This window comes from Zootoca vivipara, chromosome 9, assembly GCF_965207765.1.
Source record: "Zootoca vivipara chromosome 9, rZooViv2.hap1.1, whole genome shotgun sequence".
Lineage (NCBI taxonomy): Eukaryota > Metazoa > Chordata > Lepidosauria > Squamata > Lacertidae > Zootoca > Zootoca vivipara.
Window position 1 is genome coordinate 48,816,980 of NC_142592.1, and position 25,351 is coordinate 48,842,330.

Below are 25,351 nucleotides of genomic sequence, written 5' to 3' on the forward strand. Positions count from 1 at the left end.
ATGGAGAATTTGTTAGTCCTAAATTGATCCCAAGTTCTCCAGGGGTAAAGCGACAGCCACTGGCAGCCTTTCAGGATGGGGGCCTCATTACTGTGATCCCACAGGACACAGTAAGTGTGTTCTTGAGGATACAGCACCATATTACTAATCGGCTGGAGCTGAGAGTGAATTGCTTGGCAATAATTAGCATCCCAAAATCTACTATACCGATACTAAAATAGAAAATTTAATTAAGTTGTAAGGACTAGAGAGCCTCAAAGTTAGACCCATTGAGAGTTAGATGTTAGTGATTCTCTGAAACATAATATGATGTTTATTTTAGTATATCTTTATTATAAAAAACCTTTGCAGAGCTTGGAATATTTTGTAAAGTGAATAACTCACCAGTGGATGGCACTTTCCATTTTGTTCTGAACAAGAGTTTATCAGTTCACATTCATATCCATTTCCTCGAAATCCTTCCTTACATTCACAATCATTCTGTATTGTAGGGGGAATATGAAATAAAATTATTCCCTTGAACTGTTCGCTCCTATGGGTTGCAACCTCTGTCAATAAAAGTTTAAACTGAAGCCATGCTAGGCTCCTTTGGGTGGAAGGGTGGGATATAAATTTAATAAATAACCTAACCTAACATAAAGTGCAATAGTGCCTGTTCAATGGATGATGCTTGGAGTCAACTCTGGGCATCACCTTTAAAATCCTAGACAGTTTAGAACCAGGGTACCTAAACAACCACCACATCCCCCGTGAACCTTTTGTGCACTCAGGCAATCAGGGCAGCTCCTTGTCTCTGTTTGGCCACTGTCAGATGCCAGGTTGGTGAGTATGTGATAATCAGGGCATAGTAACTCACCGATTCTGGAACACCCTTCCCCAAGAGTTCCACCTGGTCCCCTCGATTATGGTGTTTTCAAATTATTTATTGTCAATGAATCTATGGGCTTGGTTGATTTCTGGATTGTGTGTTCAAATACACTTGATGGTTTAAGATTGCTTTTAACAACGAATCTGATGTTAAGGACAGGCTCAGTAAACAATTTGACAACCGGAAGCTTGGGGAATCAATAATAGCCAGGAGTCCCCTATACAGTGGTGCCTTGCTAGACGAATTTAATTCGTTCCACGGGTCTTTTCTTATAATGAAAAATTCGTCTAGCGAATCCCATAGGAATGCATTGAATTTTTTTTTATTTTTTTTTTTTGCCCATAGGAACGCATTAATTGAATTTCAATGCATTCCTATGGGAAACCGCGATTCGCTAGACGAATTTTTCATAAAATGAATTCGTCTAGCGAGGCAACCTCCACTAGAAAAATCCTTTCGTTAAGCGGAAATGTCGTTAAGCAGGGCATTAGTTAAGCGAGGCACCACTGTACAGTCAAACCTTGGTTTTCGAACGTCTCGACTGCAGAACATTTTGGAAGCTGAATGCTGAAAACCCAGAGGTGTTTCTGTTTTTGAATACGCCTCAGAAGTCAAACGGCTTCAGAGGCGCGTTTCTCAATTTTCCCCATCAAACTTGCTGACAGCCCTTTGATCCTTGGTTTTTGAACGTTTCGGAAGTCAAACGGACTTCCAGAATGGATTACGTTTGAAAACCGAGATTCCACTGTAATAAAAATATCAGGGCCAACCCAGCCATTAGGCAGGGCGAGGCCTCTGCCTTAGGTAGCAGAAGCTCCTGAGGCAGCACCCTGCGGGTGCCCCACCTGCTCCACCACTTCCTCTAGTGCTGGAGAAGTAGCACCAACATTGGCCCTGATTTGGGGCAAGATCTGTGCAAGATCTCCCTCCAAATTGGTGCAATCTTGCCTGAAGCTGGTGCCAATAGCGTCACTGCTTCTCCGTCAGCACCAGATGCAGCAGGGGGCATGGCGGCAGCAGCAGAGTGACTAGTGGAGGCAGTGGTGGTGACGGCAGTGGCAGGTGGGGTGGTGGTGGAAGCAGTGGCAGGACGGCATTGAATATATGCGCTAAGGAATGAGCTAATAACTGCATGTCAATGGATTGCATTATTACTGCAAAACTCAAGAACCAGTTTATTAACTATTGAGATCATTGGCTGCTGCTGCTGCTGCTACCACATAGAGAAAGATTACAGAAGATTCGCATAGTGCAGAAGTTAAGGAAGAGGCAGTTTTAACTCACCTGACCAGGACCTATATATAGGCAAGTAGCATTACTATGACACCCTCCAAAATTTGGCAACAGGCAGTTGTTGATTTCTGAACAGTCTTTGCCATTTCCTGTCCATCCTGGCTGGCACACACACTCATGGGTCCCAGGCCCAGTCTTAACACATTCTGCCTGCAGGTATATGGAAAGGGCATACCAGAGTTACAGAGTTATTTAGTTATGAGAGATGTTCTTAATTTGGATAATTAAACTCAGAATTTAAATATGTGTCTATCAAGATATGCCAAGGAATTTTGTACTTACATTAGCATTGCAGCTGTGTGGAATTAAATTAGCACAAGGATCGACTTCGCTGCAAATTATTCCATCTCCTTCGTATCCCGGCTTACAAATGCAGCTAAAATTTGCATCAAAGCATGTGAAATTAATAGTCATGACAGTTGTAAAACAAAGCCAAAATTATGGTCTGTTTATATCACAACGGAAAGCAGATCTGTATGACCACAGTCAGAGATCTTTCCTAACCCTAAAAACATTGGAAGCTGCCTTATATCGAGTCAGAGCAGTGGCCCATCTAGCTCAGTATTGCCTACACTGACAGACAGTGGCTCTCATAATAATAATAATAATAATAATAATAATAATAATAATAATTTTATTTATACCCTGTCCATCTGACTGGGTTTCCCCAGCCACTCTGGGCGGCTCCCAAAAAAATATTAAAAACATGATAAAACATCAAACATTAAAAACTTCCTTAAACAAGGCTGACTTCAGATGTCTTCTAAAAGTCAGATAGTTGTTTATTTCCTTGACACCTGATGGGAGGGTGTTCCACAGGGAGGGTGCCACTACTGAGAAGGCCCTCTGCCTGGCTCCCTGTAACCTCACTTCTCGCAGGGAGGGAACCACCAGAAGGCCCTCGGAGCTGGACCTCAGAACGATGGGGGTGGAGACGCTCCTTCAGGTATCTCTAAAGTTGGAGATTGGATACACCAGGGATTGAACCTGGTACCTTCTGCATACAAGGCAAATGCTTTGCCACTGCTGCCTAAGATTCTTTAACTGCAGGTTCCAGTTGAATCCTGACCTGTCTGTATGTGCGAAGCACATGCTCTGTCACCAACGACGGCCCTTGCTCAATTCTCCAGGTAAAAATCTTAAGTAGCACAACTGGGAAGGGGCAGGTGGTATTCAAGTTCATTTTACTCAGAACATTGCAAACCAATTGGGACGGTCGAGGCCAGGAAGATGCAGAATGGACCACGTTCACTCACATAGAGGATGACAGGTGGGGAGATGTGTGCTGACACATACTCCTTATAGTTCCCCAAGTGGTATAAAAATGATCAGTATAATGGGCCTACCTCATAGCACCATTGGTAAACTGGCAATCGGCATGTGCATGGCAGAACTGAAGAAAAGTCCCGCATGGAAACACCTGTGTGTCACATAGTTTTCCAGCGTATCCACTTTTGCATGAACCAGCAAGGCAGATCCCATCACTGTCAATTTGGTTGTCACACTTACCATAAACACACATACATTCTGTAGAAGGAGGGGGAAAATAAATGTCAATGAGAGGAATATATATATCTATATATATAGAGAGAGAGGTCATGTACATTTTCAAAAGGTAATATATGTGTTTTTGTTGCAAATAAAATCTCTGCTGGTCTTTCATTTTTTAATTTTTTTAGCAATAAACAATGAAATACAAATTAGAAGAGACTGTTGTTGTTGTTGTTGTTTAGTCATTTAGTCGTGTCCGACTCTTCGTGACCCCATCAACCAGAATTAGAATTAGAATATTCTAATTGTCCCGACCTCAAAATCCAGGAGTGAACAGGACACCAAGTCAGAGGCTGCTGTGTTATCAGTTAAGAAGCTGGACTGGGTACCTGGACCTGGCTCTGACGCTGGTGATCGTGGGCAGCGATGGAGCCAAAATTAGATTGTTAACATTTAAAGGTGAATCTACAAATCCACACTTTCTGAAACCACATGCAAACTGAAACTCAGGTGCCCTTCAAAATCCACATTTCTTTGAACTTCGTGATGCAGTTTTCCAGCCAAGTAATGTGTACAAAAATGCACATAGTGAAGTGTGCATGGAACGCGTATATTAATGAAGATAACAGACAAAAATGTGGTTACAGGTAGGTAGCCGTGTTGGTCTGGATCGAAGTAAAATAAAAAAATTCCTTCAGTAGCACCTTAAAGACCAACTAAGTTTTTATTTTGGTATGAGCTTTCGTGTGCATGCACACTTCTTCAGATATTATATTAAGGAAAACTGTTTTGCAAAAATGTGTACATTAGGCAAAATTGCATTAAAAATTTGTTTATTAACAGAAAATCATGCTAAAATGCTGATGAAATGTCATGAGAATCTTTTTTTTAATGGGACAACTGAATCTAAGATTGGAGAGATGAGAAACTGAGAGAAATGAAAATGACAGATCCATTCATCCCTATCTGTGAACTAGAGGCTGGCAGGCAAGAGCCCACTGAACAAGATCCCACAGCACCTGGCCCATAGAAACTGATGCTTTCCCCTGGGCACAAAGAACTAAGGACCTCCCAGTTCAGCTGCACAGGGAGCACATCAGGCAGGAGTTTATGGAACTCGGGAGAAGTGCTCGTCTTCAGGTCAGAAGCTTTCTTTGCCAGGAAATTTGACTAAGGCTTAAAATATCCAGGGAAGAGAGAAACTGCGGTGCTTACTTTTGTCACAGTGTGGTCCATATTTGTTTGGGTTTGAACAGAACTGGCAATGTGATCCTTCAAATTTCTTATCACAAACACAAGTTCCATTCCCTTTCATGCCATCCATACACTGCAAAGTGGAACAAACATATTTGAAATTATACACTGAAATTCACATGTAAATGGTATTTCTGTTGGGAAAATGCGTCTTACACCTTCCTACAAGACGCCAGTTCCCTCTGTCATTTCCAGAGCCACCTTAAACACCCAGATGGAGTCCAAAGAGAAAAGCAATCTTTACTGATAAAAACAAAACGAAGCAGTGTATCATTTGAGAAGAAAGGAACAGAGATGCTTTGTATTTCTCAGTTCATGCCTTGCACATAGCAGGGAGACAGTCAACCAAACATACAGAGGAGAAACTTCAACAAAGGAAATGGACACTTTTTCAGTTGACACTGAAAATATTTTGTTTCTTTTACCTGTCCATTTCCTGAGCAAGGATTGGAAAAGCCACCAGGGCACTGACTGCAATCTGGGCCAAAGAATCCTTTGCAACACTTTGGCTCCTGCAAAATAAGCAAACCTTTCGTCATGACAAAAGAAAAAAGGAGCAGCATGCAAATTTGTTAAGAGCAGGCCCATGCAGATTGGGGGTGGGTGGCGGCGGGGAGCTGGGTACACTTGCCCCAGGCATTGGAGGGCTCAGCCAGTTGGGGGCCACCACCAGATTCCGCAAGCCAGATTCATGCTGTCATGTCAAGAACGTTCTGTGTCTCCGAGCCACCCTGGGCTCCAGACAAGCTTTGCACAGGCCTGGGCATTCCTTAGGAGTACAAGAAGGTTGTAGCACTGTTTGTAATATCTGCTATACCTTTCTTGTGCTCTGTTAGCTTTCTCTTGCTGTTGCCTACTGCAAAGGAACACAGCCAGCTGCTGTGTCAGGCCAATGGTCCATCTACCTCAGCATTGCCTACACTGGCTGGCAGCAGCTCTCCAAGGTTGAAGATGGGGACAGCCCTACCTGGAGCTGCTGGGGATTGAACCTGGGACATTCTGCATGCAAGCCAGATGTCCTACAACTGAGCAACAGTCTTTGCTATGGTCCTCCCTAATGCTTTTTGCTACTGCTCTTGCGTCTCCTTAATGGCTCCATAATGGCCCCTGGATCAGGGCTGCTGTTGTGATCACTAGATGCATTTGCGAAAATAGATACCATATATACTCATAAAGTTTTTGTATGCATGGTGTCTGGTTTATTTTATGTGCTTTATTACCTAAGTCTTCAAGAAGTAAATACAAAAGAGAAAGAGAGGGAGAAGAAGCTCTATTAGCCATAGCTGCCAAGTTCTCCCTTTTTTTAAGGGAAATTCCATTATGCTGAATAGGCTTCCTCGCGAGAAAAGGGAAAACTTGGCAGCTATGCTATTAGCTGTAGCAAAAGGTCATGTAGACCACCGTTGTAGACAGTAGCAAGTAATTGCTGGTGCTATCAGAAGTTTTATAGGAAGCTAACAACAGAAATGTCATTTGCATCTCTCACCTTTTTTGTTACATTGCAGTATTTAGCACACCCATATCTGAGAAAAGTCTGTTCATGGTAAATGCACCGATTCCTTGTGAAAGCCTAGAGTATTAAAAAAATATCCACACATTAAAACAAACCACCCATAACCAACACTGTTGGAAAGCAAACAATGATGTTAATTTTGCTGGAGAGCAGATTGCATTCATAATATGCTGCTTGTTTTTACTCTTTTTATTATAACACTAATGCTGTTAATACATTTTACCGAAATGCATGTAGAAGGAAATCTCTTGTCGTTTATAAATTGATTTGTTGATTGGACAGATAATAAGTTTACTTACAACAGGTTTTGAATTTTCTGGACAACTATTCCTGTGTAGTGCTGGGCATTTTCCACAGGTACCCTGAAACAAACAGAACAATTATAGTTTATGAAGGTACAGTTTTGCCTCACAAACATAGTGTCAAGCAGAATTAGGTTTCTTGTAAGTTCTAATGATCACAAAGGGCTCCTGTGTTTGCAGAAAGGAACGTGTAGGCCAATTAGCTCCCTCGGTTGGGCTGGCATGGACTGGGAATTAGGTGCAAAGGAATTCTAAACATCAGGGGTTGCCAACATGGTGCCCTCCATATATTGCTGGACTACAACTCCCATCATCCCTCTCCATTGGCTACGCTGGCTGGGGCGGATGGGAGATGGAGTGGAACAACATCTGTTGACTACCTCTGCTAGAGCAGTTATTGGATACTGCCGTTTACTGTTTTGTTATGAAGAGCCTTACCATCTTAATCTCAATTCTCTCTTCATCACATCTGTGTGGCAGAATTGGGATTATGGAAGGTGGTATAAGAACACCAGAAAGTGTGTAAATTCGGCCATTTTTTGCAGCAATGTCTGCTTCTTCTATAGGTTCACCATTTGCCAGGATTTGTCCCTGCATAAATAAGAGTTATTTATTTTGAAATTAGATGCCAGTACTTCAAAATGTTTTCATTGTATTATTTGACAATATCATGCATCCTTGCTTCTGTATTTGTTTGCATTCTTCATAATCAGGACCTTTTAAAATCCAACTAAACAGTTTCTTAGCAGGGGAGCGGGTGGTGCTGTGGTCTAAACCACAGAGCCTAGGGCTTGCTGATCAGAAGGTTGGCGGTTCGAAAACCCGTGACAGGGTGAGCTCCCGTTGTTCGGTCCCAGCTCCTGCCCACCTAGCAGTTCGAAAGCAAATCAAAGTTCAAGTAGATAAATAGGTACAGCTCTGGAGGGAAGGTAAACGGCGTTTCTGTGCGCTGCTCTGGTTCGCCAGAAGCGGCTTAGTCATGCTGGCCACATGACCTGGAAGCTGTCTGCGGACAAACAACGGCTCCCTCAGCTTATAGAGCGAGATGAGCACGCAACCCCAGAATCGTCCGTGACTGGACCTAACGGTCAGGGGTACCTTTACCTTTACTTTTAAACAGTTTATTGGTGTTTCAAAGCAGTTACATGAATAAGTAGAATAAAAAGGCTTAATTTGCAAATCTGTAAATATATGTAAAATTATATGTAAAAAATATGAAAAATAAATGTAAAAACAGATGAAAACTGATGTAGGATAATGACAGGCAAGAAATAGTATTGGCACCAAAAATGGTAACAAGAAAAACAAAACCAAGAGAGAAATAGGAGGAAGTCTAGTTCGAAAGAACAAGTGAACAAGAAGAAATTTAGAGAAAAGAACAGAGAGATAAATAGGATACGACACAAGTTTCGTTTTGCATATTAATTTTATTTCAGATGTGTATACATGTGTATGTTTTTCTTTATTCTTTACAGGTATCAAACATTGTTGCTGTACACATTTGTTTTGATTGCTTAAATGAAAATAAGAAAAAATTAATGATAATTTGCAAATCTGTGTGAAGGTTTAATCTGAGCCACAACTCAGCAGTGCTCCAGTTCAGAATCTTTTTGTGTGTGTGTGTGTGAATTTATCTTCCATATCGAGTATTATCAATAACACATTTTTGCAAATATATTTAATTATCCTTGCAGTATGCCTAGAGAGACATACTGCAGACAGAGTGAGTTTCCTTAGCCAAAGCCACACCAAAGAACAATGTACGTTAATGTACATTTAGCAGCAGTGTGTACCTCGAATATTGTGAGTATTGCTGCCACTGCTCCACATTAACAACAGTTAATGCTTGTACTCACAACACAATGGCTAATATCCACGAGGTATTAAGCATTACAATGGTGATATCAGCAGGGTGTGTGGAAAGTTTGCTTTGATGTTTCAGTTTTATGTAATGGCTGCAAAATCTGTTTCGGCTCATACATGTACACTCATCACTTGATTGCTGCAGTTATCAAGTGATGAGTTGCAAGTGTAAATAAACCATCTGACATCAAACATCACAGACAGAACTTTCATATCACCTCACCTCCTCTTAAACACAACCATTTTCAACAGAATCAGGCAAATGGGTTCAACTCATGAGCTGAAGAAGCAATGTGAAAGGACAGAGAACAGGTCTTGTTCAGAAAGTGACTTGAGGGGTTACTTCTGTTATTGGTTTGAGTGGCAGTAGACTCTGAACGGCTTGAGGTTTTAGTCAGCTGGGAGTTAGTTGTCAGTGAAGAGGACAGTTTAATTTGACAGTTGGAGGCCTGAAATTTGACAGTTGAAGGCTTTAGGACTTAGCTGCTGTTAACTGTGTGTTAAAAAGTCCACACCTTTCAGAATTCAGAAAACAAAATTTGTCTGGATTAAACAGGAAAACAAAATGAATAAATAAATAAGAGCTGGTCTTTCTTGTACTTACACTATTGGTGATGTTAAAATAGATGAACTGTTGAGCCATAGTCTTGATGTGCCCTATTGAGATAAGGCTGGCTACCTCCAGCTATAGGGAAGAATCAATAATTCAATTTGTTTTCAAAGCCAAATATTACAATACGAATCTTTTTTTAAAAACTGAATAGAAAATAATAAGCGAATAGTATTCAAAAAGGAGTCCATGAAAGTATAATGACACTTAAAGGGGTGCACTCACTAGTGCGAGACATTTTGGTGCCTGAGGTGAACCACAAAATGGTGCCTGCCCTCCCCAACGAGGAAGAATGGGTGAGTGAAGATCTAAATCAGGAACAAGGTGGGAAATAAAGAACTACATCGGGATCAGCTACCCCTGTGGATTCTGCCACCTGAGGCAGTCATCTCACCTTGCCTCATGAGTGGGCCGGCCCTGCTCCAAATCATTATAGAACACCCCCCCCCCCACACACACACACTTCTTTTGTGGGTACTGCGGCATAAGGATTTCAGTTAAGTTATGAGAGGCATCGAAGATTTCAGTAGTGAGAAGTAATAAGTGTACAGTGGTACCTCTACTTACGAATGTTTCTACTTACGAACGGAGCTCCATCCGCCATCTTGGATGCAGTTTAGATAGGATTTTTTCTACTTACGAATTTTTAGATAGGGTTGCTTCTACTTACGAATTTTTTCTCCCAGTGCATTCCTATGAGATTCGGCTTACAAATTTTTTCGACTTACAAATGTGCATTCAGAACGCATTAAATTCGTAAGTAGAAGTACCACTGTACTATAATAAGGTAATATCAAATCTAGCACAGACGTCAATTGCACTAACCTGGGTGTGAGGAATAATGTGATACTGAACTAGCTCGCGAAGCTTTCGTGAACCCTGTACAAATAAAGAATGAGCCACATTTATCTGAATAAGCATCCTGCGTGGGCATAGCCAGGACTTTTGTTGGAGGGGGGCATAACCAACATGCTTGGTCAGTTAAGTATTTCTATTGTTTTACTTCAGGCATCCCCAAATTGCGGCCCTCCAGATGTTTTGGCCTACAACTCCCATGATCCCTAGCTAACAGGACCAGTGGTTGGGGAAGATGGGAATTGTAGTCCAAAACATCTGGAGGGCCGAAGTTTGGGGATGCCTGTTTTACTTGATGAAGGGGAGGGGGCAGCTGTCCCCTGCCCACCCCCCCAGGTACACCCATGTCATTGTGCAAGATCTTCTTTTTCATGCCGACCAAAGAAGCAAAATCTAATTTGAGCTGTGAGAAGATGCAAAGCACAATGGCATTCTCAAGCCACTGGGCTTCTTTGCTCATTTGCTCCCCCCCCCTCTGACCCCAGTGGAGGTGCTGCAGCTTCCAGAGAAGAGAAATAGCAGCCACTGTTCACTGGCTCAGTTTGTCAGAGTGTGGTGTGACCCTTGAGGTCACACAAGGCTGCAGGGAGCGCAGAAACAATATTCAAAAACGGAGCCCAAGAGGCAGAGGAGGCCACCAAATCTTAATGCCAAATTTCAGGGTGCCACTGAAATTTGAGAGCCCAAAGCCCACCACTGGTTTGGTTGCTGGGGTAGGTACACTTGTCTGGTGACCCCACAAAGCCTGGCATGGCATCCACCACAGAAATCCAAACCAGTATGTATATTAGGCCAAGACCATTCACATAAGCAAAAGGGTAATTATGAAAAAAGGAAAAAAAATATACATTTTTTTCTGATATTTTGTGGCAAAACAAAGCAACTGACCAGAGAGTAAATTTCCCTCTAAGTAAATATGCTTAGATTCTTCTGAAAATTTGCTTTTATTAAGACAATGCTTTTAATCAAAGCATGATATTCAATAGGTGTTTCATGGCCTCTTGAGTCCTATTCACATCCTTACAGATGTAGCTATTACAACTAAATATAAGGTGTTCTATACAGCTATTGTGGCACCCCCATAAGTTGTTGAACTTCCCACCACTTCCCATCATCCCTTACTATGCAATCCGGAGCTGCTGTGAGTTGGTGTCCAACAACATCTGAAGAGTACTGCATTGGGTATCCTTTTCCTGATTAAATCAACTTGTGGCAGACAAGTTATGCTAGTGGTAAGGAGAGATCCAGAAGCTGATTGAACAATGGCATGCAAATAGCCAGTAAAGTCATTCTGGGTGGGGGATGTATACATTTTCTATATTCAAGCTGACCATTGGTTGTGTCCAAGGGGATACTGTTACTACACAAGAACGAATGCCCGTATGTGTTATTTAAAGACTTATACCTTACTTGACAACAGGTAGTCCAGTTCTCCATCTTCCAAGCTCTTCCAAGCATCGTTGGTTGGAACGAAAATTGTATTAGGTCCTGGATGTATATCTAACATTGGTCCCACAACACTGTTCTATTTTAGAAAGAATGAGCAGAAGGGAGCAGCAGTTTATATGCATTTTTTTTTGCAAAAAGAAAATCTGTAAATTTGTGGTTTTTTTGTTGTTGTTGTTTAAGCCTTACCTCTAGTATGGATCTAAATCTGCTGTATCTCACTTTGCCCTGAAGCAATGCCATTATAGATCTCTAAGAAGACAGAAAAAGATTCATCCTACTTTGAATACCAACGGTAATTGAGTGTATCAATTATTATTGTATATCAGGCATGTCCAACAGGTAGATCGTGATCTACCAGTAGATCACTGGACGTCTGTGGTAGATCACCAGAAGATTAGTGGCTCCCCCCAAAGCTTAAAAACTTTGGCTCCCCTAAAAATAACTCAACATCTTTGCCCTGCACCCCTAAAATGACCTGAACCACCAAAAACAGGGCTTTCCTTCCTTAAAAAAAGCTCAATGTCGCTTTCCTCCTCCCTAAAGAAGCTCAACAACTTTTATGTGAACCCCCAAAAGGGGGTAGATCACTGCCAGTTTCTAACTCTGTGAGTAGATTGCAGTCTCTTGGAAGTTGGCCACCCCTGTTGTATATAATACAAATTATTATTTGTATTAAAAGGAATGTAGAGACCTTTGCAAGGCCAGTGGTGGATGTTGGCACCAAAAATTCCAGTGGTGCCCTGTGCAACACCAAAACCCAGTGCCCCCCACAGCCTTTCACTTTCCATTGGATGTCATATTTCCTGTGCCCCAGCAGCTCAGTGCCCGGTGCAACTGCACTGGTAACGCTCGCCTAGATTTGTCTTTGGCATGGCTTTATATCACTGCACAACAGGGCTCAGCTGGAAGGAGTGGTAGAGGATGTACTCTGCATGCATCAAGTTCCCAATTCAATCCCTGGCTTTTCCAGAGAGGTATGAAAATGATGCATGCCTGGGTGGAGCACGAAATTAATCCCCAATTGTGGTTAATCCACAAAACAGAAGCAGGAGCTTCCAATTTTGCCATGACAACAACAGAGAACAGGGGAAGGGAGTGCAGAAGTCTAAGGACTGCTGCTGCTGAACCACATAATGCTGAACCACAGCTTAGCAAAAGAACCGCCCTGAGACCTTGGGGTATGGGGCGGTATAGGCCTAGTTTTATAGGGTTGTTTCAAAGTTTTATGCATGGAAAAAACCCTCTCAGAGCATTTAAAGTACTATATAAATATAAGTACTATAGAAATATCAACAACCTCAGATATGCAGATGACACAACCTTGATGGCAGAAAGCGAGGAGGAATTAAAGAACCTTTTAATGAGGGTGAAAGAGGAGAGCGCAAAATATGGTCTGAAGCTCAACATCAAAAAAACCAAGATCATGGCCACTGGTCCCATCACCTCCTGGCAAATAGAAGGGGAAGAAATGGAGGCAGTGAGAGATTTTACTTTCTTGGGCTCCTTGATCACTGCAGATGGTGACAGCAGTCACGAAATTAAGACGCCTGCTTCTTGGGAGAAAAGCAATGACAAACCTAGACAGCATCTTAAAAAGCAGAGACATCACCTTGCCGACAAAGGTCCGTATAGTTAAAGCTATGGTTTTCCCAGTAGTGATGTATGGAAGTGAGAGCTGGACCATAAAGAAGGCTGATCGTCGAAGAATTGATGCTTTTGAATTATGGTGCTGGAGGAGACTCTTGAGAGTCCCATGGACTGCAAGAAGATCAAACCTATCCATTCTTAAGGAAATCAGCCCTGAGTGCTCACTGGAAGGACAGATCCTGAAGCTGAGGCTCCAATACTTTGGCCACCTCATGAGAAGAGAAGAATCCTTGGAAAAGACCCTGATGTTGGGAAAGATGGAGGGCACTAGGAGAAGGGGACGACAGAGGACGAGATGGTTGGACAGTGTTCTCGAAGCTACGAACATGAGTTTGACCAAACTGCGGGAGGCAGTGCAAGACAGGAGTGCCTGGCGTGCTATGGTCCATGGGGTCACGAAGAGTCGGACACGACTAAACGACTAAACAACAACAACATAAATACTACTATTATTCTCCAGCTTTATTGCACAGTAGGCATCTGTCGCAAGAAATGTTTAAACTCACATGTAAAATCATGGTTCAGAACTCTTATAGTGCCTGTATTTGACCTCACCTCTTTCTCGCTTTCAAAACTCGGTTCCATATTGTCCAGGGCTCTATCAACAATGTGCACAATTCCATTGGAAGCGAAAATATCTGCTTGTAAGATTTTCACTTTCTTCTTCCCTCCCTGTAATCTTATTCTAAGTAGATTGTCCTAGAAAGGCCCAGAAAATAAATATAGGATATTTTATCTAGCAAGGCACACACTGTTTATGTAATAATAGTAGTAGTAGTAAAAAACAGGAGCTGCTATATAAATTGTATGATATTCAGCACTCAAATCTCATTCGACATCAGGCAGGCATCTGAAATAAAATCTAGAATAGGGTAGCCAATATGCTGCTGTCCAGATGCTGGTGGACTGCAAGCCCCATCAGCCCCAACCAGTATGGCCAGTGGTCAACAGTGATGGAAGCTGTAGTCTGCCAACATCTGGAGAGCACCACATTGGCTTGCCAGCATTCTAGAAGAGGTACAAGCACACAGTGTTCAAGAAGAGCTACAGTCAATATACTAGTTGTACAACCCATAGGAACTGGGTTTCAAATGACTTTGGACTAAGATAAGATATCTTTATTGTCATTGTCCCCTTGCGGGAACAACGAAATTACTTGGTTGCTACATCCACTCCGACTACAGTGGAACCTCGGTTTACGAACGCAACCCGTTCCACGGAGGGGTTCGTAAACGGAGGTGTTCGCTCCCCGAAGGCACGCTTTTGCACTTGCGCGAAGCACTTCTGTGCCAGATTGCTGCGGCGCATCCGACTCCGCAGAACCCGGATGTAAACACTTCCGGGTCCGCGGCGTTCGTAAACGGAGGCGTTCATAAACAGAGGTAGTTGTAAACCGAGGTTCCACTGTACTGCATTTCTGCAGGGCTGATGTCAGCACTAGGCATCCATGGGCAGCTGCCAATGGACTAGAAATTGTGAGAAATTAGAAGGGCAGATAGACGCAGCTCCCCAGCACTGCATGGGTCACCGTCACTGCAGCCAGGGAAGCCCACCAGAGGATACTTTGCATGGACAGGCGGAGTCCCCCAAGCCCCCAGGCGGAATAAAGACGCAGGACAACGTGCTATGGGATTCAAATTGGCCACAACTTTGTTAAGATTCAGATGTAGGGAGACCTTGGCTCAGGCATTGGGCGTTATCCTTCCCAGTCCCCAACCGGGGTTCTGGGAGGCTGCGGGGTTATCCACAGGTATGGGGGTTGCGTCTGGCTCTGGAGAACCTATGTTCAAGCAGAGAGAGCCCGCCCCCTGTTCGCCGCCGCTGGAAGGGGGAAGTGATGACGCTTATTGGCATGGTCAAGGCTTCCCCAATACCCCGATCTTGTTGCTGCAAAGGGGGTGAGGTCTCTGCCTCACGCCCCTCCCTCTAGGAAAATCGCCAAAGAATTCCGCCCAAGGCCTGACACTGCCAAAGTTGTGACGTATTGCTATGGGAAAGGCAAAACCTGCCAATGCAGGAAAATTCCTTTCCAACCCTTCAACAGCGGCCTTGACGTAGCAGTGCCTGTGAACCTGTAGAGAAAAGGTTAACCCGCAAAAGAACTTGAATGAGGGTGTGGAGGGTGGGAGGAGCTCTGGAACCGACTGGTGCTTGGAGGCAAGATTCAAATTCTATTGTGTGAGCTGGACAGTCCCTCCCTTTACCTGGCCATCCCCTGGCAACACCTCCCCAGGCAGAATTGGACGCTAGGCTTGGGTAGGCAGAGACCCCTGGCATCCTACCTGGGAAGGCGGTGCCAGCCCCGAACTACCAGGGAGTCACCTCCGGGATCAGGGGGCTGCGCGCGACCCATTGATGTGTGGAGCGGTCATTGCCCAAGGCCCCTTTATGGCAAGGACTGTGGCTCAGCAGAAGAGCATCTGCTTTGCATGTAAAACTTCTGAAACACTGGAGAGCTACTGTCGGTTGGGGTAGACAATACTGAGCTAGCTAGACCATTGGTCTGACTTGGTATAAGGCAACTTCCTATATTATACCTGAAACCTACTCTGCATTTGCCTCATACTGTACTGTGTTATAGCATCAGTTCAACATGCCATGACTTTGAATTGTTGCCATGGTTCTATGCCCACTCTTTTTGATCCTTAAAAAAATCCCCAACAACACCCAGATCTTTGAGAACATTTAATAAACTTACACAATGAGCAAAAGAACCACCTTAAGACCTTTGAGTATGGGGCAGTATAGAAGTAATAATAATAATAATAATAATAATAATAAAACCTCTTGTTGATAAGCCATGTATTGATGCAGAACAGCTAGCACCTCTGGGAGCTGAATAACTAGCTTTAGCTGTCTTATAAAACATTGCTGTATTCTAAATCTGTTGTTTCACCGTTTTAAATGGATTTTTATTTGCATTTGATATTGGTTTTGCTGTTGCTGTATTAAGGCTTGCTGCAAGCCATTGGGGGGGGCATAGTAGCAGAAAAATGGAGCATAAAATTTATATGTATCAGTTGTATATCCTGTTTTCCACTACAATGTCCACAAAGTACCTTCCAATAACAGCACAGCGAAACTAAAATAAAAGGTTAAAGCACAACTTTAAAAAACAACAGCAATAAGCCAAAGTAGGCCACACACAAAAAAAAACCAGTTAAAACTCTGCCAAACAAACCCAATATCAATTTTGCACTTGCTTGTGAAACAGCGGTAATAAAGTGAAAACCATACCTTACCTTTTCATCATTTAATATGACCCCGGGTTTGCCAGTGAGTGTATAAACTGTACTTGTACTATTCAACCCATTCAGATCCAGCTGACCAGCAAGTATGTGGAGCTTCACAAAATATTGGGCACTCTCTTTATTAGAAAGAATGTCTTTAATCTGGAAGATTAGCAAAATGAAGAGAAATGATATTATACAGTATAGGCTTCTAATACAAAGAATTCTCAATAATGTGGGAAAGGCACCCTAAAAAATTGAAAGGGAGGTAAAAGACTGCATCTAGAGAACATGTGATTTCCAAGTGTTGGAGAGTCCAAACTATGGGTTAGTAACACATAGGCTGATTGAAATCAATGTGAAAAGTTAGTCATGGTGACAGGGTTTCCAAGTCCTACTGATTTCAACAGGACCAAAAGTAACGAATTTAGGCTGCAACCGTAGCTTGCCTGGGAGTAAACCCCATTGAATTCAGTGGGATTTACTTCTGTGACTACACATGATTAGGCTTGCAGTCTTAGTCTGGGCCCAAAGCAGTGAAAACAGATTTTTTTAAAAAAAGGTAACATTTTTTTTTCTAATGACAGAGGCCCAAGGAAGCATTCTTCTACTCCTAGGTTCTTGTACAAAACAGAAAAGCATTCTGTTCTACAGTAGTAAAAAAAATAATCTAAAAGTTTTCAAAATGAGGTTTAGGGTGGGAACAAAGCTGACAGGTTAGCAGGGGATGTCATTGGCACTAACCAATAGGTGAGTATAATACAGAGCACAATAACAAGAGCTACAGCTCAAGCTAGGTAGAAAATTGTGCTGCCCGATCACAAAATAATGTGCTTCACCCAAAAGGATATGCAAGCTGAGCAACAGATTTTGGATTGCAGCCATAATATTAATCATACTCGGAGAAGACCCATGAAAATTAATGGACATGACTAATTTAGGTACATTAATTTCAGCACGCCCATTCCGAATATAACTTAGTTGGGCACGATCCTTTGGCTTGACTACAACTATTAAGTACCACACTGAAGGCTGCATATAATTGCTACCCAATAGGGCCAAGAACAAATTGTATTTTATTGTGGATATGCACAGAACTTGAAATATTATGTCATATAATTTCTTCACCAACCTGGTGCCCTCCAGGCAATTTTGATAACGATGAAAGTTGTTATCCAAAATGCCTGGAGGGCACCAGGTTGGTGAAGAAATGATATGACATAATACTTTAAGTCCTGTGCATATCCACAATAAAATACAATTTGCTGACATGGCAACAGTGGCTGATGAAAGGTGCCATAGAACTCAACAAATATTTTTCATTTTAAAAATATGCCATTTTTGAGCATGGCACTTACGTTTACTCCTTTGAACCCCTTGTTTGTTGGAACAAGAACTGTAAACGGTCCCAAAGTATTTAGCGGCCATTCGTAGGCATTTTCTTAAGAGGAAAATAGAAAAATGGAACAAAAGAATGAATACTGTAAAATGAATGCCGTATAAGTATTTTTTATGGATTTTTTAAAATTGCATAGAATAAACGGAGAAAACTTTAAGTAATGTATCAGAAGAGTACAACCTATTATTAACATTAAAAAAATAGAGACCTATAGCCAGAGTCAGCTCATCCTGTTTTGCCATCTGAGGCAAACTTTGCTCATGGGCCTCCAAGGGGTAATTGTGTTTATTCTGAAACAGCTAAAATGTTCATTTTTGACCATCTGAATTTTGGAAGAGTTGATACTACAACTTTGGAAACTGTGTAAACACAACAGCTAATTATAGAGGATGGATCTCTTGTTATCTCCCATCAGCAGTTTCCTCTACTGTCCTTCTCCATCCTGTTTCCTCCACAAGTTTACAATCTTCTTCCTCCCATTCCGTGTGTGTGTGTGTGTGTGTGTGTGTGTGTGTGTGTGTGTGTGCGCGTGTGTGTCGTTAACAGTCCTTTATGCTAAGATAATGCATGTACTTTCCAGCAGTGGCATGATGCAAGCTCTAAGCATCCCATTCAGGTACTTTATGTTCTGAAACTCAGTGGTAGAATGTATGTTTTGCATTCCCTGGTATTTCCTGGTTCGGAGGGGGAACCCACAGTTCTCAGGACTCTTTGGGAGAAGTAATATGTTTCAAATGTGCACTGGGTGTGCTTTAAATAGATGGTGTGGTTGTATCTCTGGATTTCATAGGTTGAGGGGCTGATGGATAGGCTCACAGAGTAGACGGGCGTTAAAGGATCCACCCCAATTTTATGGATCTGGAGACAAATATAAGGATAAGAGCATATCCTTGTATCACATGAATACTGATCTTGATTTAGAACTGGCGTTCTTTCAAAAGACCAGGAGGGAATAGCTAGGGAGAACTCTTCAAGATCACTTGAGCCCATCTGGGTCTCAAATATTTCTCATCTGTGAGTCTTCGGACAGTTGTAACACACCCCTACTAGCTAAGTTTTGAAATCCAGCCTTCTTGGTTGAATGTATCTACATACCAAAGAGTTCTATAGCAGACAATAGTTTTCCTTGCCACTGTCCTCCAGGTTTGGTGTTCATGTCTCTAATCTGGTCCATGATGTTTCCGTGGCAAATATATCCATCACCTTCATAACCCTTTTTGCATGTACATCTGAGCAAAAAAAGCAACAGGTATTGCCGTTTAGCAGAAGAAGAAAGAAACTTGAGTAATAGTGTTTTTAACTAAACAATATCATACTGAATTATTATTAATTATTATTATTATTATTATTACGGTATTATTATTATTATTATTTACATAGGTAAATGCAAAGAGCTGTTTTGGGCCAGTGTAATAGCTTGTGCAAACACAGGTGGGTTGCTGATTTTTCTAACAGACCCATAAAACACCACAGGCTGCTTATGCACCACACATGTAAAGCATATTGAAAGCAAATGACTTCCCCCAAATAATTCTGGGAACTGTAGTTTCTTATGGATGCTGGAAGCTGTAGGTCTATGAGAGTTAAACAATAGTTCCCAGGATTCTACGGGTGAAGTAATGTGCTTTAAATGTATGGTGCGTACGGAATCACAAACTGCTTTTTCTCCTCTCTTTGGTTTCAAAGGTCTGTTGTCACGCTTTCATTGGAAGAGAAACTCTTGCCAGCAATCTACCTGCTTCAGAAATGCACAGAAAATCATTCAAAGTGGAATCTGGCAACACAAAGCAGCAGACACACAATGCGGTTCAACAGCTGGGTCTCAACAGTCTTCGAAATAAAGGGCACATCAACAACAAAAAGCAGTGAGTCAGTTTGGATGTAACATATCTAGCTCTGTTAACCAAAGTATATGGAATGAACAAGGAACTTAAAGGTGGTTTACCAGCTAGCATATCAGGATCTGATCAGTGTTTGCCCTGAGCAGGCGACAGCCCTGCTAAGAGGTAGGACATCCAAGTACATAATGTAATAATAATAATAATAATAATAATAATAATAATAATAATAATAATAATAAATGCCGAGCTTTGGCTAGATTTTGTTTGGTATGTAAATAATACAGAGGAAATGCAGACACAGAACGCTTTGCCACATGAAGCATATAAGCATCTTGCTCTCTCATCCATTCCACCTGGAATTTATTTTTGCATAAAACCTCACTTTTGCAGTTTCAACCTTGATAAACAGCCCAATGAGAGAACAGCAGACGTATCTCAGAAAGACACCGGAAGATAAACAACTTACTGAGTTTGTCCTGGTGCAGCCATTGTGCATTCAGCATATTTATGGCAGGGGTTGCGAGTTGCACAGATATCCGTTATACTGCACCCAAGCCCAGGTATGAACTTTCTGAAATGTTCTTTGCATTCGCAGTGGGACTAAATTGGGAGAAACAAAGAATGTTTTACCAGTCTTTTCTTTTTAAAAAGCATTTCTTTTTAATTATCTCTCTTGTTACCACTGCCTTTCCCATTCCTCCTCTTTTGTTCTTTGTTGTATTTCCTCTCCTACATCCATTGTGCTGCCCGTGTTGAAATGTAAACAGCAAGCTTCTCACTGTCTGGACTGCGAGGCTTTGGAGAAAAGTTCTCAGGCAGCAACTATTCCAAGGAGGATTCATTCTCACTTCTCAGTACTTCTGAAGAACAGGTCCCTGCCCTGGATTCTGCAGCCTCTCCACTGACCTGAACTGATGGAAGTTACTGTTACCACCAGATTCAGAGGAACACCAGTTCCAATTTCAGGCAATATCACAAAGATTTTGGGTGAAACGAGTTTCTTAAGATCCGCTTTTCAGGGGCAAAAAATATATACAATATATTTAGACTACGTAGGAAAAACAAGTACTTGGTTTCCATTGATTTGAGAATAAAATGTCATGTGTGCAAAACCTAGATGGCATTGCTGGAATGAACTGTGAAGGTTGTGGCCCAGTCAGAAAACCTGACCCTATGAATATTTTGTGGATGTAAAGTCTTTGCAAGAGAAAGGCTGAAAAGGGAATGTTTAAAGTCCTTTCATGGTGCTTAAAGCCTTTTCATAATGTGCTGCTATGTTTGCCATTTTTCTGGGATCTTATTGTTTTATATTTCATTGTAGTTTTTCATTTTCATCAATACATACGTACACATTGAATTATTCTGTAAACTGCCTGGAGACTGTCTTATAAGCAGTATATAAATATATGGAATACATAAAGCAGAATGATGTGGGCATGAGGTGGTAGAATACTGTGGTGGTAGAATGGAACCTCACTTACCTTTCCAGGGCCATCATATTTGCAGACAGTAGACTCGGTAGGGCAATCCCCAAAGTTTGTCTGGCAAGGATCTATTGGTATGCAAACTTCGCCATCTCCCGTGTAACCATATTGGCATGTACATTTGTGATGATTGGGTCCAAGGTATAGGCAATCGGCATGAGGATCACAAACCTGCTTTGAGCATGGGTTGATGGCTTGGGGGGGTGGGGGAAACAGTGAAGTATATTAAAACCAGAAATGAATAACAAACACGGATTGTTTTCATTTTTCCACATCAACAATGCCTAACCAAGAAGGAAGGATGCCCTCCGTTTTGGGTGGGGAGCAATTGAGGGTGGAGAGCAAAGGCTCCCCCCTTGCCACAGAACAACAGAGGTTGGCCACAGAGCCATCTCATTCAGCACTGTTGCTGACTGGCTAGAAACCCCAAGTCAGGCTTTCTCAAACTCAGCCCTCCAGAAGTTTTTGGCCTACAACTCCCATGATCCCTAGCTAGCAGGACCAGTGGTCAGGGATGATGGGAATTGAAGTTTCAAAACCTCTGGAGGGCCGAGTTTGAGGAAGCCTTCCCCAAGTGATGTAAGCAGTCAATACCCAATTACTTACTCAGGTTTGACTGCGATGCCCCGTACTCCACCACTCTCTCTTAACCATTACCAGTACTGACGGACAAACCAGACGATACACCAGAGAGCCACCTCCCCTTCAGCCACTGCAGGCTACACTCACAACACAAGGAGTTATCATTTGGTAACTGGCCATCATCCATATTCATTCTCTTTCCTCTTAAAATTACGCAGGAGTTGGCCGATTCACCAACACCATGAAACAACGTGCATTACTAAAGTGTATGAAAATGCAGCTTCATATGGGCTGAAATCAAAATGACCTCACCTGCCTGCATTTGCCATGTTTCAAATGTTTCAAACCTGCCCAGTTACTTACGTTCACACTGCTTGCCATCTCCTTCATAGTTGGGAAGGCATTTGCATTCCATTTGGCTTTCATCTGGACTGGAGACAGAGCACCTAGAGTTTTCTGGGCAGCGCAAGGCTTGACATTCAGGGATTGCTGGGACAGGAAGAGGCCCATTAATTATATGGGCTCAAACATCTTCTCAAGTTATATACAGCAGTGTTAATTACGCTGTGGCAAAAACCGGGAAGCGAGACGACGTACAACCGATACAGAGCGCTCTGCACTGTGTCACATCTCTACCTACTCCGTAACTTTCTCACCTGCCGCATGCTGCTGCTACAATTGTCATACTAGTGGCAATAGTGGCGAAAAACTGTTGGCATGTGCAGACCTTTGAGAAGCACAGCCCACCTGCCACAAAAGCTCACGATGCGCTTGCTGTAATCTGATCCTTTGAATGGTTTACCATTCGTTGCCACTATATGTCAGGGGCTAGACTGAAGAGGAATGGTGGGGGCTGCCACCTTCCTCCTACACTTCCCAGAGAACAGGGAGACAGTATGGATTTAGAACAGTTTGCAGAAAGTAACAGTTCAGAGGCTGCAGAGGATGGAAGCTGGGAAATACTGGGGGAGGAGCAGGAGGAAGAAGAAGCACCAGGGGAGAGACAGCTGACAGACTCAGTGTCTTTGGAAAGCATACCAGACCCCCCCTCCCTCCTAGGTCCCGGTGAGCATTGAGAGTAGGAGAACAGAAGGCTCAGAGGCAGAAAGGGCAGATCAGCCGGCACAGGGATGACGTATGATAGGAGAGATGGAGGGGTGGGACTTTACTCAGAGCAACGCCATTATTGAAATGGAGAGACACTTTTCAAAGCTTCTCTCTGTGAATATTGATTAAAGGACTTGGTAAGAACTCTTCTTGTTATCTACATGTAATTCTTGGTTGCCCACGGGGGAAGGGATCAGATTCCCTGAAGCCTGACACTATACAAGTCGAACAGTTCATTAACTTGGGCCACCCCAGCTGCCGTGATTAGACTCCCATCTACGTATGCTCAACTTGTATGCTCAGGAACAGAAGTGTGTCACTTACGTTGGTCACAGCTAGGACCTTTGTATCCAGACAAACATGTGCATTTTCCATCTCCAGTTATCCCACTGTTGCATATTCCGTGAATGCAGCTGCATACTAGGAGTAGGAATGAAGTCTTTAGAGCAGTCGACAATATTTCAGCTACACATTTAGGACTACAGATATTTCAATGCAAAAGGTAATAGGATCATGGGGCTCTGTGTGGAGGACCCAATTTGCATGACCACAGAATACGGCTCGCTACTTCCCACCTCAGCCTCACTGTGATTTGCTCATGGTACACAGGTTGTGTGAAGGCCCGCCATTGTCCAGATACAGTAGTGGTTAAATACGCAACTGCTTGCCCATTGTTAAAATTATTTGGCAATGTCCCTAGAAACCTTCAAGCCCAATGGCAGGAAGCAGAGGCTGCCAGAAAGGAGCATAAAGGCATATCCTGAATGTTCTACTGTTCATTATATACTTTTCAGCGGTGTCAGCAACACTCCTAGATCATTGTTATGAATAATTTTGACATCATTACTTTCCCAGAATGCTTATATAATTTATCCTCAGACGAACTCTGGGAGGTAGGTTACTTTTATACAGGTGAAGGCATGGAAGAATTAAGAGATAGTTGTTTGTCCAAGACCTCTGGGCAGAAGTGGATTTTTCCCCCCATTTCATTTTGTCCCCTGACCTTCAGTGTGTTCCATGTACTTGTTTTCTAGTTAGAAGTGCCTTGCAGAACAACTCAGCTGTGCTGCATAGGAAATATCCATAGGAAATGTCTTCAATACATTCTCAGCATGTCAGCACCTACTAACCTATATCCTGATTGCTGCAGTTTCCCTCTATACTTACAACAGAAGCTATCTACAGGAAACATTCCTGTCTGAGAAAATGCTAGTGTGCAAGACAGCAGTAGCTCAATTCCTGCAAAACCTTCTCATGTGGTTAGATGGGGCTGCATCTCAGTGGTCGAGCACATGCTTTGCATGCAGAAAGTCTCAGGTACACTCCTTGGTCTTTCCAGGTAGCTGGCAGAGAGCCAGTGTGCAATGCAATAGGGGATAAAGCACTGGGCTGGAATTGAGGAGAACCAGCTTAAAATCCCCAACTCAAAGTTCAGTAAAAACTCCCTGGATGCTAATTATTGAAGTGTTGCAATCTCTCACAGATGAAGTTTGAGCTTCCACAGAGTTGCACAAAGGCTTAGGGGGCATTGGCAGTGGAGTTAGGTGGGGTGACAGGGTGCACACACCTGCAATGTATCGTTTCTGCATAGAGTGCTTAGTGCCTGAGAATTATTTCTCATTCTTATTCTTAAGAAGGGTCCCAGGGCTGGTTACATCATTAATCAAATAACAACCTCTTCATCATCACTCTACAAGGAGGATCCTAGCTGATAACAATTTTGCTGCACAAAATAGTAATTTGAACAATCTAATTGTGCATAGAGAATCTATAATCATACACAACTGCTTTAAGCATAGCAACTGCTAAGTGACATGAATAAAAAACCTGGGAACATGGAGAATAACATGGCTACATGACTGCAATTTCACACATGTAGCTGCAGATGAACATGAATTTGGGGGATAATCTGGATGCATAGATATATTTCTCAGGTATATCTTCTGGCAAAAAACAACAACCCATGAACAGCATGGTGGCTTGCCTTACATACCAAGATAAACCCTTTGGATAGCACAGAGGATTTCCCAGATTATTGATGCTCCTCATAAGTGGCATTTAAGAAGCATACTTTGATAGGAACAAAACATTTGCTTTGAGTGAAGGATTATGTTTTCCTAATGCCAAAATAGGACATTATCTCTGCAAACTATTGTGCGGTAATGGAACTTTCATTTATGAGTTAGTACATTCTATTTTTAAAGGAGCCTAACACCTTACCCAAACTAGACATACCTGAGGTACAATTAGGTCCATAGAGATTGTCTTCTGCACATTTTTCGCAGGCAGTTCCACCAAAGCCTTTCTGCAAGAAGCAGCATTTAAAAATAAGGGTGGTTACAAAAGTATAACAGCTGATACAAGACTCAGGCTGCAAACTCATAACATAACTACATTATGACTGCGTTTGCAAGCCATGCTAAACTATGGTTTAGTGTGATGTAAACATGCAGGAACAAGGCACAGCAAGTCTCCAGCTTTGTGTGCTCCCCCCCTTTCTCCTCCTCCTCCTCCTCCTCCTCCAACCTTGTGCTTTGGCTTTTACTTAACCATAGTTTGTCAT

General features: G+C 42.4%; 1 protein-coding gene across 1 annotated transcript in view; it reads right to left on the bottom strand.

The window, feature by feature from the left end:
- The window catches only part of STAB2 (stabilin 2), an 88,643-nt gene that overhangs the window by 56,515 nt on the left and 6,777 nt on the right, over positions 1 to 25,351 (bottom strand). The window contains exons 5-26 of the mRNA XM_060279901.2: positions 25,024 to 25,093; positions 23,113 to 23,208; positions 22,045 to 22,170; positions 21,097 to 21,293; positions 20,082 to 20,215; positions 18,870 to 19,003; positions 17,734 to 17,816; positions 16,388 to 16,537; positions 13,701 to 13,844; positions 11,685 to 11,747; positions 11,455 to 11,574; positions 10,020 to 10,073; positions 9,189 to 9,269; positions 7,160 to 7,312; positions 6,719 to 6,781; positions 6,393 to 6,476; positions 5,332 to 5,418; positions 4,868 to 4,979; positions 3,508 to 3,688; positions 2,444 to 2,537; positions 2,153 to 2,311; positions 385 to 480 (exon numbers count right to left, since the gene is read on the bottom strand). Coding sequence (XP_060135884.1) covers positions 385 to 480; positions 2,153 to 2,311; positions 2,444 to 2,537; positions 3,508 to 3,688; positions 4,868 to 4,979; positions 5,332 to 5,418; positions 6,393 to 6,476; positions 6,719 to 6,781; positions 7,160 to 7,312; positions 9,189 to 9,269; positions 10,020 to 10,073; positions 11,455 to 11,574; positions 11,685 to 11,747; positions 13,701 to 13,844; positions 16,388 to 16,537; positions 17,734 to 17,816; positions 18,870 to 19,003; positions 20,082 to 20,215; positions 21,097 to 21,293; positions 22,045 to 22,170; positions 23,113 to 23,208; positions 25,024 to 25,093 — 2,481 coding nt within the window. The remainder of the gene's footprint in view (positions 1 to 384; positions 481 to 2,152; positions 2,312 to 2,443; positions 2,538 to 3,507; positions 3,689 to 4,867; positions 4,980 to 5,331; positions 5,419 to 6,392; positions 6,477 to 6,718; positions 6,782 to 7,159; positions 7,313 to 9,188; positions 9,270 to 10,019; positions 10,074 to 11,454; positions 11,575 to 11,684; positions 11,748 to 13,700; positions 13,845 to 16,387; positions 16,538 to 17,733; positions 17,817 to 18,869; positions 19,004 to 20,081; positions 20,216 to 21,096; positions 21,294 to 22,044; positions 22,171 to 23,112; positions 23,209 to 25,023; positions 25,094 to 25,351) is intronic.